General features: G+C 55.3%; 1 protein-coding gene across 2 annotated transcripts; it reads left to right on the plus strand.

Annotated features, from left to right (window-relative positions):
* The first annotated feature begins 1,389 nt into the window (after positions 1-1,389).
* On the plus strand, positions 1,390-12,854 carry SPHK2 (sphingosine kinase 2). Of its 2 annotated transcripts, none has more exons than XM_038752494.1 (6): positions 1,390-1,466; positions 5,465-6,224; positions 7,684-7,833; positions 9,780-9,874; positions 9,960-10,075; positions 11,350-12,854. In XM_038752494.1, exons 2-6 carry the CDS (start codon positions 5,828-5,830, stop codon positions 12,311-12,313), a joined length of 1,722 nt encoding a protein of 573 aa, XP_038608422.1. In that variant the 5' UTR covers positions 1,390-1,466; positions 5,465-5,827; the 3' UTR covers positions 12,314-12,854. The 2 variants fall into 2 exon arrangements, with proteins under 2 accessions (XP_038608422.1, XP_038608423.1); XM_038752495.1 differs by having other exon boundaries at positions 1,414-1,466; positions 5,614-6,224.
* The last annotated feature ends 282 nt before the right edge of the window (positions 12,855-13,136 follow it).

A 13,136-nucleotide genomic window follows, 5' to 3' on the forward strand; every position in this document is an offset into this window, starting at 1 on the left:
CAGAGCTCTGCACACAGTAAGCGCTCAATAAATACGATTGATTGATTTAATCAAGTAATCGATCAATAAATAATATTTACTGAGCATTCACTGGGTGCACAACACTGTACTAAGCACTTAATAATAATTATGATGGCATTTGTTAAGCACCTTGTGCCAAGCACCGTTCCAAACGCTGGGGTAGATACAAGCTAATCAGGTTGGACAGTCCCTGTCCCGCATAGGACTCACAGTCTTAATCCCCAGTCAATCAATCAATCATAATTATTGATCAGTTATTATATGCAGAACACTCTACTAAGCGTTTGGGAGCGTACAATGTTGGTAGACACATTCCCTGGACACAATGAGCACACAGTCTAGAGGGGGACAGTACATATGGGAAAGAATACAATAGGGTTGGTTAATCAAATTACAGATATTGAATGTGCAATCAAACCGAAGTGCCAAAGTGCTGAGGATGGATATAAATAAGTACATAATCAATCAATCGTATTTATTGAGCACTTACTGTGTGCAGAGCACTGTACTAAGCGCTTGGGAAGTACAAGTTGGCAACATATAGAGACAGTCCCTACCTATCACATAAATCCTGGAGATGTTGGGAATGAATCTTGTCTTGTCTTGTGCTGTCGGAGTCACCCCCAACCCATAGCGACACCACGGACACGTCTCTCCCAGAACACCCCACCTCCACCTGCAATTGTTCTGGTAGATAATCCATGGAGTTTTCTTGGTAAAAATACAGAAGTGGTTTACCACTGCTTCCTTCCGCGTAGCAAACTTGAGTCTCTTCCCTCGACTCTTTCCCCATGCCGCTGCTGCCCAGCACAGGTGAGTTTTGACCCGCAGCAGATTGCCTTCTACGCACTAGCCCTGGCCAAGCTAAAAATGGAATGGGTAGGTCTCTGCTTGACTCTCCCTCCCGTAGTTGAGACTGGAAACTCTCCAGGTGCGACCTCAAGAAGGTTGGGAATGAATTGAGAAGGCTGATCGGAGAGGTGGTATTTTGGAGGGCTTTGAATTTGGAGAGAGTGCCGAGGAGGAATGAAGAGATGATTCTAAACTGAAAGCTCGTTGTGGGCAGGGAATGGGTCTGTTTATTGTTATATTGCACTCTCGCAAGCGCTTAGGACAGTGCTTTGCACCCAGTAAGCACTCAATAAATATGACTGAATGATTGAATTTCTAGGGTCGTGACTGAAAAGAACAGATATGTATGGTGGGGGGGGTAAGTTTAAAAGAAGCTTATTGTGAGCAGTTTTTGCTTGTTGTGGAGGGACACGGGGAGCCTCCCCCTCCCTGCAACCCTGCCTTTTTCTTGTCCTCCAGCTCTTATCAGCCTCAACTTTGTCTCCTTTTCTGCCCCTCCCCATAATCCGGACCTCAGCTTCTCTTCCTCCTCATCCAAGCCAGAAGGTGACTTCACCCTGCTCTGCTTCCAACCCAGACTCACAAGTGTTCAGGTTTGGCTGTATTTTCTTTTGGCAGGGGTGGGTAGGGAGAGAAGAATCGAGAGAGAGGGAAAGAGGGATGGGGAAGATGAAGGATAAGAGGATTACATGGGAGGGAAGTGAGTTCTGGGATTGTCTCTCTTTACTGCTGAATTGTACTTTCCAAGTGCTTTGTACAGTACTCTGCACATAGTAAGTGCTCAAAAAAAATTGAATGAATGAATGAATGACTATAGACTGTGAGCTGTTTGTGGATAGGGAACCTAACACCACCAATGTATTGTACTTTCCTAAGCACTTAGTACAGTGCTCTGAATACAGTAAGTGCTCTGTAAATATGATTGATGGATTGATTGATTCATTCATTCATGGACAAAGGACAAACACAGCTATGTTGATGAGTGCTGTGGGGCTGGGAGAGGGAAGGAAGAGAGGGAGCAAGTCAGGGTGATGCAGAAGGGAGTGGGAGAAAAGGAAAGGGGGGGCTTAGGGAAGACCTCTTGGAAGAGATGTGCCTTCAATACGGCTTTGAACGGGGGGAGAGTAACTGTCGGATTTGAGGAGGGAGGGCGTTTCAAGCCAGAGGCAGGACATGGGCGAGAGGTTGGCGTGAGATAGATGAGATGGAGGCACAGTGAGAAGGTTAGCATTAGAGGAACGAAGTGTGTCCCTTAACCTAAGCCTACCTTCTTCGCCTGAGGCGTTCCTGTCTTTCCTCTCCTTCTCCCCACTCCTATCCTGACATCACCAATACCTTTCTCTAACTTTTTTTTAAATGGTATTTGTTAAGCGCTTACTATATGCCAGGTACTGTACTAAGCACTGGAGTAGATACAAGTTGATCAGATTGGCCAGAGTCCCTGTCCCACATGGGGCTCAGGGTCTTAATCCCCATTTTATAGATGAGGGAACTGAGGCCCAGAGAAGTGAGGTGACTTACCCAAGGTCACACAGAAGACAAGAGGCCGAGCCGGGATTAGAAATCCCAAATCCTTCTGACTCCCGGGCCCTTGCTCTAGGCAGTAAGGCACAGTATGGGGATAAAGTAACTTAGGGGCCCCTATTTATTCATTCATTCAATCCTATTTATTGAACGCTTACTGTGTGCAGAGCACTGTACTGAGAGCTTGGGAAGTACAAGTTGGAAACATATAACAGGCTTAAGCAAACACCTTTCAAAAGCGTCTATGACCCTGATTTCCGAGCTCAAAAGTCCATCTACCCTAAACAATTATGGTGGCGGAGCGACTTCTCGTCGTCCCTCCCACTAAGCCCTACGGGTTCAGTCGCTATGGCGGCCACCCAGAAGCCACATTGGCCGCGGGGCCCCCGGGACAAAGCCCCGAATATTTTACTTGTCCATATTTACCACTCTATTTATTTTATTAATGATGTGCATATAGCTATAATTATGTTTGTTCTGACGGTTTTGACACCTGTCTACGTGTTTTGTTGACTGTCTCCCCCTTCTATATTCATTCAGTCATATTTAATAATAATAATAATAATGATGGCTTTTGTTAAGTGCTTACTATGTGCAGAGCACTGTTCTAAGCACTGGGGAGGTACAAGGTGATCAGGTTGTCCCACGGGGGGCTCACAGTCGTAATCCCCATTTTACAGATGAGGTCACTGAGGCCCAGAGAAGTTAAGTGACTTGCCCAAAGTCACACAGCTGACAATTGGCGGAGCCGGAATTTGAACCCATGACCTCCGACTCCAAAGCCCGGGCTCTTTCCACTGAGCCACGCTGCTTCTCTGCTTCTTTATTGAGCACTTACTGTGTGCAGGGCACTGTACTAAGCACTTGGGAAGTCCAAGTCGGTGACATAGAGAGACGGTTCCTACCACAACAGGCTCACAGTCTAGAAAGGGGAGCCAGACAACAAAAGATGTAGACAGGTGTCAAAACCGTCAGAATAAATAGAATTATAGCTATACTTCTAGTCTGTGAGCCCGTTGTTGGGTCTCTATCTGTGGCCGAGAAGCAGCATGGCTCAGTGGAAAGAGTACGGGCTTTGGAGTCAGAGGTCATGGGTTCAAATCCCGGCTCCGCCAGTTGTCAGCTGTGTGACTTTGGGCAAGTCACTTCACTTCTCTGTGCTTCAGTTCCCTCATCTGTAAAGTGGGGATCAATCAATCGTATTTATTGAGCGCTTACTGTGTGCAGAGCACTGTACTAAGCGCTTGGGAAGTACAAAAGTTGGCAACATATAGAGACGGTCCCTACCCAACAGTGGGCTCACAGTCTAAAAGGGGGAGACAGAGAACAAAACCAAACATACTAACAAAATGAAATAAATAGAATAGATATGTACAAGTAAAATAAATAGAGTAATAAATATATACAAACATATCATCATCATCATCATCAATCGTATTTATTGAGCGCTTACTATGTGCAGAGCACTGTACTAAGCGCTTGGGAAGTACAAATTGGCAACATACAGAGACAGTCCCTACCCAGCAGGGGGCTCACAGTCTAAAAGGGGGAGACGGAGAACAAAACCAAACATACTAACAAAATAAAATAAATAGGATAGATATGTACAAGTAAAATAAATACATAAATAGAGTAATAAATATATACAAACAGATATACATATATACAGGTGCTGTGGGGAAGGGAAGGAGGTAAGACGAGGGGGATGGAGAGGGGGACGAGGGGGAGAGGAAGGAAGGGGCTCAGTCTGGGAAGGCCTCCTGGAGGAGGTGAGCTCTCAGTAGGGTCTTGAAGGGAGGAAGAGAGCTAGCTTGGCAGATGTGCAGAGGGAGGGCATTCCAGGCCCTGGGGAGGACATGGGCGATGGCGGGACAGGCGAGAACGAGGCCCGGTGAGGAGATTAGCGGCGGAGGAGCGGAGGGTGCGGGCTGGGCTGGAGAAGGTGAGAAGGGAGGTGAGGTAGGAGGGGGCGAGGTGATGGTCAGCCTTGAAGCCCAGGGTGAGGAGTTTCTGCCTGATGCGCAGATTGATTGGTAGCCACAATGTAAAATGGGGATGAAGACTGTGAGCCCCACGTGGGACAACCTGATCACCTTGTACCCCCCCCAGCGCTTAGAACATAGTAAGCGCTTAACAAATGCCATCATTATTATTATAATTATTATAAATACGATTAAATGAATGACTGAAAGCTTCCTACTTCCCTTCCCCACAGCACCTGTATATATGTTTGTACATATTTATTTATTTATTTTACTTGTACCTATCCTATTTATTTTATTTTGTTGGTATGTTTGGTTTTGTTCTCTGTCTCCCCCTTCTAGACTGTGAGCCCACTGTTGGGTAGGGACCGTCTCTCTATGTTGCCAACTTGTACTTCCCAAGCGCTTAGTCCAGTGCTCTGCACACAGTAAGCGCTCAATAAATACGACTGATTGATTGATTGACTGACCCTCAGCCGCGTTGCCCTCACTCAACATGGCCGCCCCCCACTCCCGTCCCCTCCGCAGTCCGGCTGTGGAGAATCCCAGCCCCGTCCCTCTCGGGCTCTGATTGGTGGGCCGGCCGGCCGGGCCGGGCCGTGATTGGCTAGGGCGCTTCGCGCGCGCGCGCCCCCTCCCGCGGCCAGGTGTAGCCGGAGCAGTTCCGGGGGTGAGCGGGAGGGGGAGCGGGAGTCGAGGGGAAGGGAGGAGGAGAAGGAGGAGGAGGGAAAGAAGGAAAAGAGGGAGGAGGAGGAGGAGGAGGAAAAGGAGGAGGAGGAGGAGGAAAAGGAGGAGGAGGAGGAAAAGGAGGAGGAGGAGGAGGGGCCGGGAGCCGAGGTGAGCTCCGGCCCAGGACCGGCCGGTGGGACAGGCGGGACCGGCAGGGAAGGAAGGCAAGGGCTGGCAGGACTGACCCACCGACACACGCGGGAAGGGAGGCAGGGATGGGCCCCTGAGGGGGGCCGGGGCCCATCCCAGGCCGGACCCCACCCTCCGCAGGTCAGTGCGGCCCATCCTCGGCCCGCTGGAGGACCACGGCCCTGGGCTGACATCTCTCCGCCTTTCCGCCCCTCACGCCTCTCCAGATCCCAAGGCCGGAGCCGTGATCCCGCCCCGGGCCTCCCCCCACGGCGGGAGCCAGGCCAGGCCGGACCCTGTGGCGGGGACTTTGACCCCCGGGCCCGGCCGGGGAGACCGTCGCTGGGGCGGCTGAATGCCCGGGTCTTCCCGCCAGGGCGGGCCCGGAGGAGACCCGAAGGCTGAGATTCCGGACGAAGAGAAGGACCCGTCGAGGGACGAGTGCGGGGACGGGCCACCGAGCCTGAGGAGCAAGCCCAGAAGAGGAGACCGAAGAGTAGGCCCGGAGGATTCCGGGGGCAGAGGTCAAGGAAGCTGAGAGGGACCTGCCACCCGGACCGGCTGGGCCCCGCTCCCCGTCACCGGCCATCATGACCCCCTGCAGTGCCCGGGCCAGAGAGGAGACCCTGCTCCACGGGGAGTTCGGGGCGCACCCAGCACGGGGCACCCGCTACGCCCTGACCCTGACCCTGTCCGCCCTGCACATCCAGCGCCTGGTGCCCAGGCCCGATGCGGAGCAGCGCACGGTGGTGCCCGTGGGAGAGGTGTCCGGCTGCCACACGCTGCGGAGCCTGGCCTCCGGAGAGCCCGCCGCCTACTTCGCCGTTTACACCTACCCGCGCCGGCGGCGGGGCGGGAGGCGGCGGGCGGCCCGGACCTTCCGGGTGGACGGGGACGGCACCTACGAGGAGAATCAGGCCGTGGCGGAACGCTGGGCCACCGTCATCAAGTGCCTGGTGTGGGGCGTAGCCCTGGGCGGGGACACGGGTAAGGGGGCTGGGGGCCCGAGGCCAGGATGCCCAGGATGCCCAGGCCCCGCCGAGGGCCGGAGACCAGGTCGCCCGGTCCTGCCAGAGACCGGAGGCCAGGGAGCCTGGGTCCTGTTGGGGGACCAGGATTCCCGGTTCCTGCAACCGGGATGCCCCGGTCTGGCCTCGTGTCTGGGGCTGTGAAGTCTGTGTCTGTGCCGGGAGGCGATGGCTGGCCAAATCTAAGATAATAGAGGGCCCAAACTCCGGGGTAGGGTTACCAAGGAAAGCCGTCCGACCGGGAGGAAGGCAACCTGGGCCAGCGGACACCTGAGCCCTGCCTGCAGGTGAGGGTGTGGTCGGCTAAGCCTCCTTCCCTCCCCCTGCTTCTTGGAGAAGATGTCAGGGGCCAAAGAGCGAAGCCAGATTGATGATTAGGTTACGCAGCTCGGCCTTGGTTCCCTGGTCAGTAGCCTCCCTGCCCCCTCGGTTACCTCACCCCCTCCCCTTCTGGATCATTCCAGTCCAGCTGGTGAGGTGGAAACCCCCGTAGGGCCTGACGCCTGGGTATTCAAGGAGAACGGGACTGGCGAACGCCTAATTATCCGACAGGCAGTGACCCTTCCCCTGCTTCAAAGCAAAACCGGCATGGCAGAGTGGATGGCGCCTGGGCTTGGGAGGCAGAAGGTCATGGGCTCTAATCCTGGCTCCACTGCATTTGCGTTGGACGACCTTAGGCAAGTCACTTCACTTCTCTGTGCCTCAGTTACCTCATCTGTAAAATGGGGATTGACACTGAGCCCCACGTGGGACAGGGACTGTCCAACTCGATTTGCTTGTATTCACCCCGGCACGTAGTACAGTGCCTAGTACATAGAAGCGCTTAACAAATACCATCATTATTATTATTATTAGCAAAGGCACATCCCCAAGAGGCCTTCCCTGACTAAGCCCTCCTTTCTTCACCTCCCAGTCCCTTCTCCTCACTTGCTCCCTTTATTCATCTCCCCTTCCCACAGCACTTACGTCCAGAGAAGCAGCGCGGCTCAGTGGAAAGAGCCCGGGCTTTGGAGTCAGGGGTCATGGGTTCGAATCCCAGCTCTGCCAATTGTCAGCCGTGTGACTTTGGGCAAGTCACTTCTCTGGGCCTCAGTTCCCTCATCTGTAAAATGGGGATTAAGACTGTGAGCCCCCCACCCACCCCATGGGACAATCTGATCTTGTAACCTCCCCAGCGCTTAGAACAGTGCTTAGCACATAGTAAGCGCTTAATAAATGCCATTATTATTATTATATCTGTAACAATATTAATGTCTTTCTCCCCGTCTACACTGTAAGCTCATTCTGGGCAGAGAATGTGCCTGTCTATTGTTCTGTTGTGCCCTCCCAAGCGCTCAGGACGATGCAGCGGGCACGGTAAGCGCTCAATAAATAGGACGGACTGAGTAGCTAACCCTGGTTCTCCTCTCCCCAACCAGTGATCACTCCGGAGCTCCTCCCCCGGCCCCGGCGACTGCTCCTCTTGGTGAATCCCTTTGGGGGGCGGGGGCAGGCTTGGCAGTGGTGTCAGAACCACGTGCTGCCCATGATTTCGGAAGCTGACCTCTCCTTCAACCTCATCCAGACCGGTGAGTGCACTGCCCAGGTCAGTCAACCACTCAGTCAGTGGTATTTATCGAGTTCTTAGTGCGTGCGGAGCACTGTATTAAGCGCTTGGGAGAGGACAGGATGGCAGAGTTGGTAGACTTTCCCTGCCCACAGTGAGCCCAGAAGCTAGAGGGGAAGACCGTGTCACTGGCAGACATTGCCAAGGAGCTGGGAGGTTGAACCCCGGGACTGTGGGGAGAGTGGGGTGGTGGCCGTTAGGGCTGGGGGGCTGACGGATGAAGGGGGAGCCGAGGAAGAGCCTCCGCTGGGGCTTTAGAGAAGCAGCGTGGCTCAGTGGAAAGAGCCCGGGCTTTGGAGTCAGAGGTCATGGGTTCAAATCCTGGCTCCGCCACTTGTCAGCTGTGTGACTTTGGGCAAGTCACTTAATAATAATAATAATGGCATTTATTAAGCGCTTACTATGTGCAAAGCACTGTTCTAAGCGCTGGGGAGGTTACAAGGTGATCAAGTTGTTCCACGTGGGGCTCACAGTCTTCATCCCCATTTGACAGATGAGGGAACTGAGGCACAGAGAAGTGAAGTGACTTGCCTAAAGTCACACAGCTGACAGTTGGCAGAGCTGGGATTTGAACCCATGACCTCTGACTCCAAAGCCAGTGCGCTTTCCACTGAGCCACGCTGCTTCCTTAACTTCTCTGAGCCTCCGTTACCTCATCTGTAAAACGGGGATTAAGACTGTGAGCCCCCGTGGGACAACCTGATCACCTTGTAACCTCCCCAGCGCTTAGAACAGTGCTTTGCACATAGTAAGAGCATAATAAATGCCATAATTATTATTATTATTATTATTTAGAGATGCCCAGGAGGCTGCGAGACCTAATGGAAAGAGCGCGGCAGCTGGGAGAGTTGTGAGCTTTTTATCATCAATCATCAATCGTATTTATTGAGCACTCACTATGTGCAGAGCACTGTACTAAGCGCTTGGGAAGTACAAATTGGCAAAATATAGAGACAGTCCCTACCCAACAGACTGTGAGCCCACTGTTTTTTAGACTGTGAGCCCACTGTTGGGTAGGGACTGTCTCTATATGTTGCCAATTTGTACTTCCCAAGAGCTTAGTACAGTGCTCTGCACATAGTAAGCGCTCAATAAATACAATTGATGATGATGAGAGCTGGGTCCTAGACCTGGCTCGGCCACTTCTTTTTTTAAGGTATTTAAGTGCTTACTGTGCACCAGGCACTGTACAAAGCGCTGGGGTAGGTACAAGAGAAGCAGCGTGGCTCAGTGGAAGGAGCACGGGCTTTGGAGTCAGAGGTCATGGTTCAAATCCCAGCTCTGCCAATTGTCAGCTGGGTGACCTTGGGCAAGTCACTTCACTTCTCTGGGCCTCAGTGACCTCATCTGTAAAATGGGGAGTAAGACTGTGAGCCCCCTTTGGGACAACCTGATCCCTTGTAACCTCACCAGCGCTTAGAACAGTGCTTGGCACATATTACGCGCTTAGTAAATGCCATCATTATTATTATTACAAGCTAATCAGGTTGGACACAGTCCATGTCCCACATGGGGCTCACGGTCTTACTCCCCACTTCACAGGTGAGGGACCTGAGGGACAGAGAAATGAAGTGACCTGCCCAGGGTCACACAGCAGACAAGTGGCAGAGCTGGGATTAGAACCCAGGTCCTTCTGACTCCCAAGCCCGTGCTCTGTCCTCCAGGCTATGCTGCTTGTCTGAACTACACAGGTACTTGCCTGCTGTGTGATCTTGGGCAAGTCATTTCACACCTTTATGTGGGTTTCCTCACCTGTTAGAGTGTGAGTCCCAAGTGGGTCAGGGACCATGTCCAATCTGATTACCTTGAATCTTCCTCGAAGTTTAGCACAGTGCTGGGCACTTAGTAAGTGCTTAATGAGGTTATCTTTCAGACATCCTGATTATCCTTCCCTGCCTCTCGTCACAGAGCGTCAGAACCATGCCCGGGAGCTGGTCCGGGGACTGAATCTGGCGGAGTGGGATGGGATCGTGACGCTGTCCGGAGATGGGCTGCTGTACGAGGTAGGTGGGGACCCCCTGCCCCACATCCTTACCCTCCTCGGGGGTCCCGGGGTCCCGCCCTCCAATCCCCCGCCTCCCTCCCTAGGTCGTGAATGGGCTCATGGAACGGCCCGATTGGGCCAAGGCCATCAAGACACCTGTCGGGATCCTCCCCTGCGGATCTGGGAACGCGTTGGCAGGAGCCGTGAACCAGCACGGGGGGTAAGGAGGCGGCCCCGAGGGACAGGGGCAGGAGAGGAGGGGCCAGGGCAGGAGTGACAGGAATCTCACCCCCCCCACACCCCCAAACCTAACTAGGGGCCGAGGGGGAGGGACTAGAAAGGTCTTTGCAGTTTGGGGTTATGGGAGGCATCTATGGGTAGAGGGAAAGCCAGTAGGAAGAGAAATTGGGGATTTAGCAGGTGGGGCTAAAATGAGGCAGGAGGACCAGGCCTGGAGCCTGATGGCAAGTCACAGACTGGGGGTGCTGAATCTCCTTAAGAAGGGACGGGATCCGGGCAGAGGTAACTAAGGGGAGGAGGTATTTCCTAGCCCTCCTCAGGGTCAGACTCTTCTTTCTTGTTCTTTCCCTATCATAACCCAAATCTCTCCCGGGATCTTCTCTCCACTTCTCTGCCTCTCCCCATCTCCTTCTGCCTCCCTCTTCTTCCCTCTCCTCTTCTACCTCTCTTTCTCATCATCATCATCAATCGTATTTATTGAGCGCTTACTGTGTGCAGAGCACTATGCTAAGCGCTTGGGAAGTACAAGTTGGCAACATATAGAGACGGTCCCTACCCGACAGTGGGCTCACAGTCTAAAAGGGGGAGACAGAGAACAAAACCGAACATACCAACAGAATAAAATAAATAGAATAGATATGTACAAGTAAAATAAATAAATAAATGGAGTAATAAATATGTACAAACATATACATATACACAGGTGCTGTGGGGAAGGGAAGGAGGCAAGATGGGAGGATGGAGAGGGGGACGAGGGGGAGAGGAAGGAAGGGGCTTAGTCTGGGAAGGCCTCCTGGAGGAGGTGAGCTCTCAGTAGGGCCTTGAAGGGAGGAAGAGAGCTAGCTTGGCAGATGGGCAGAGGGAGGCCATTCCAGGCCTGGGGGATGACGTGGACCGGGGGTCGACGGCGGGACAGGCGAGAACGAGGTACGGTGAGGAGATTAGCAGCAGAGGAGCGGAGGGTGCGGGGTGGGCTGTAGAAGGAGAGAAGGGAGGTGAGGTAGGAGGGGGCGAGGGGATGGACAGCCTTGAAGCCCAGGGTGAGGAGTTTCTGCCTGATGCGTAGGTTGATTGGTAGCCACGGAGATTTTCTCTTTCTCTGCCCCTTTCCCCTCTGCCTCTCTCCATTTCTGCCGCTCCCTCTTTCCCCCCTTTCTTCCCCCCATCCCCTTCTCTCCATCTCCGTCTCTTCTCTCCTCCTCTTCCCATCTCTCTCTCTCTCCCCCTCATCCTCCCTCCCCTTGTCTTCCTCAGCTTTGAGCCAGCCCTCGGCCTGGACCTCCTGCTCAACTGCTCGCTGCTGCTGTGCCGCGGGGCCAGGACTCCCCTGGACCTGCTGTCGGTGACGCTGGCCTCGGGCACCCGCACCTTCTCCTTCCTGTCGGTGGCCTGGGGCTTCGTCTCGGACGTGGACGTGGAGAGCGAGCGCTTCCGCCCGCTGGGCCCTGCCCGCTTCACCCTGGGCACCGCCCTGCGCCTGGCCTCCCTCCACACCTACCGCGGCCGCCTCTCCTACCTCCCCGCGGCCCAGCCGCCGCCCGGTGCCCCCCTCCGGCCGCTGGCCCGGAGCGCCACGGCCATGCCGCCCCCGGCCCCGCCACACCGGTCTCCCCTGCAACGGGCCGTCTCCGACATGGCGCTGGCCGAGGAGCGGGGCCTGCACGCCCCCGCCGCCCGCTCCCCGGCCCCCTCGCCCTCGCCTCCGCCCTCGCCCTTCTCCCCACCCGGGGACCTGGACCTGACCGCCGGCCCCCCGGAGCCCAGCGCCGCCCCCGCCCCGCCCTCCTCGCCCGCCCCCGGGGGTCCCGCTGACGACCTGCTGCCCCCCTTGGGCGAGCCCCTGCCCCCAGAGTGGGTCACGCTGGAGGGGGACTTTGTCCTCCTGCTGGCCATCTCCCCCAGCCACCTCGGGGCCGACCTGGTGGCCGTCCCCTTCGCCCACTTCGGGGATGGCGTGGTGCACCTGTGCTGGGTCCGGGCAGGGGTCTCGCGGGCGGGGCTGCTGCGCCTCTTCCTGGCCATGGAGCGGGGCACCCACTTCGGGCTGGACTGCCCGCAGCTGGCCTACGCCGCAGCCCGCGCCTTCCGCCTGGAGCCCTTGACCCAGCGTGGGATCCTGACAGTGGATGGGGAGCGGGTGGAGTACGGGCCCCTCCAGGCCCAGGTGCACGGCGGGCTGGGCCGCATCCTCGCGGGCAACCCCCCCGGTGGGTCCTGACCCCAGCGGGGAGCGGGAAGGCCAGCCACCGTCCCACCACGCTGACGGGAGGAGGCCTGGGGTGGAGCCCAGGACCCCCAGGGCAGGCCGGGGGAAGCCTAGAACCCCAGCGAGGCGCTGGGGAAGAGAGGAGGTAGACTCCCGGCTGGAAGGGCGGGAAACCAACCCAAGCCAGGGACGCCACCAGGGATCAGGCGGTGGGGTTCCACCTTGCCGTTCAAAGGGACCAGCCTATTGGGTAGCAGCTTGGGGGAAGGGGGGAAGCTTACAGCGAGACCCTCACACACACGTGCTTTGTCCCCCATTTTCATTTGCACTATTTCTCCCCCCCAACCCCAGTGGAGGGGCCTGGTCTCCGGTGTGCCTCAGTTTACCCCACACCCTCAAAGACTATTCCCTCTCCCTCCCCCTCCTTGGCTTCGGTGGGGGGAAGGGGAAAGGGGGCAGGACCCCGTCACGTATAGAGCAGACTTCCCTCCTGAGAAAAAAAATCGTCCTCAAAGCAATGAAATCCTCTATGCAATAAAGACGCTGGCTTCGAGGAATGCCTGTGACCGTGTGTGGAGGCGGGTGGGATGGGCAAATCCACAGCCCTCACCTTCAACTCATCCCGCTGGGCCCCGGGCATTGTCACTGCAGCTGGCAGGAATAAGGGGAGACTTTCCAGCAGGGCCAAAGGCAGAGGAGCCAACGGCGCGGTATAAAGGGGGCAGGGTGGCATCTGCAGGAGACCGTAATAAACACTAGTGGGTCTGGTACCAGCTGGGAAGGAGGCAGGAGAGGGTGAGCTATCGCCCGCGAAAACCAAAGCTAAAAGAGGCGT

Source organism: Tachyglossus aculeatus, chromosome 10, assembly GCF_015852505.1.
Source record: "Tachyglossus aculeatus isolate mTacAcu1 chromosome 10, mTacAcu1.pri, whole genome shotgun sequence".
In the NCBI taxonomy this organism is placed as follows: Eukaryota; Metazoa; Chordata; class Mammalia; order Monotremata; family Tachyglossidae; genus Tachyglossus; species Tachyglossus aculeatus.

Excerpts from the sequence above, each read along its gene's own strand:
- SPHK2 (XM_038752494.1), top strand. The coding sequence starts at position 5,828 with ATGACCCCCTGCAGTGCCCGGGCCAGAGAGGAGACCCTGCTCCACGGG. Across the intron at positions 6,225-7,683 it reads AGCCCTGGGCGGGGACACGG|TGATCACTCCGGAGCTCCTC; the intron begins GTAAGGGGGCTG and ends CTCCCCAACCAG. Across the intron at positions 9,875-9,959 it reads GAGATGGGCTGCTGTACGAG|GTCGTGAATGGGCTCATGGA; the intron begins GTAGGTGGGGAC and ends CTCCCTCCCTAG.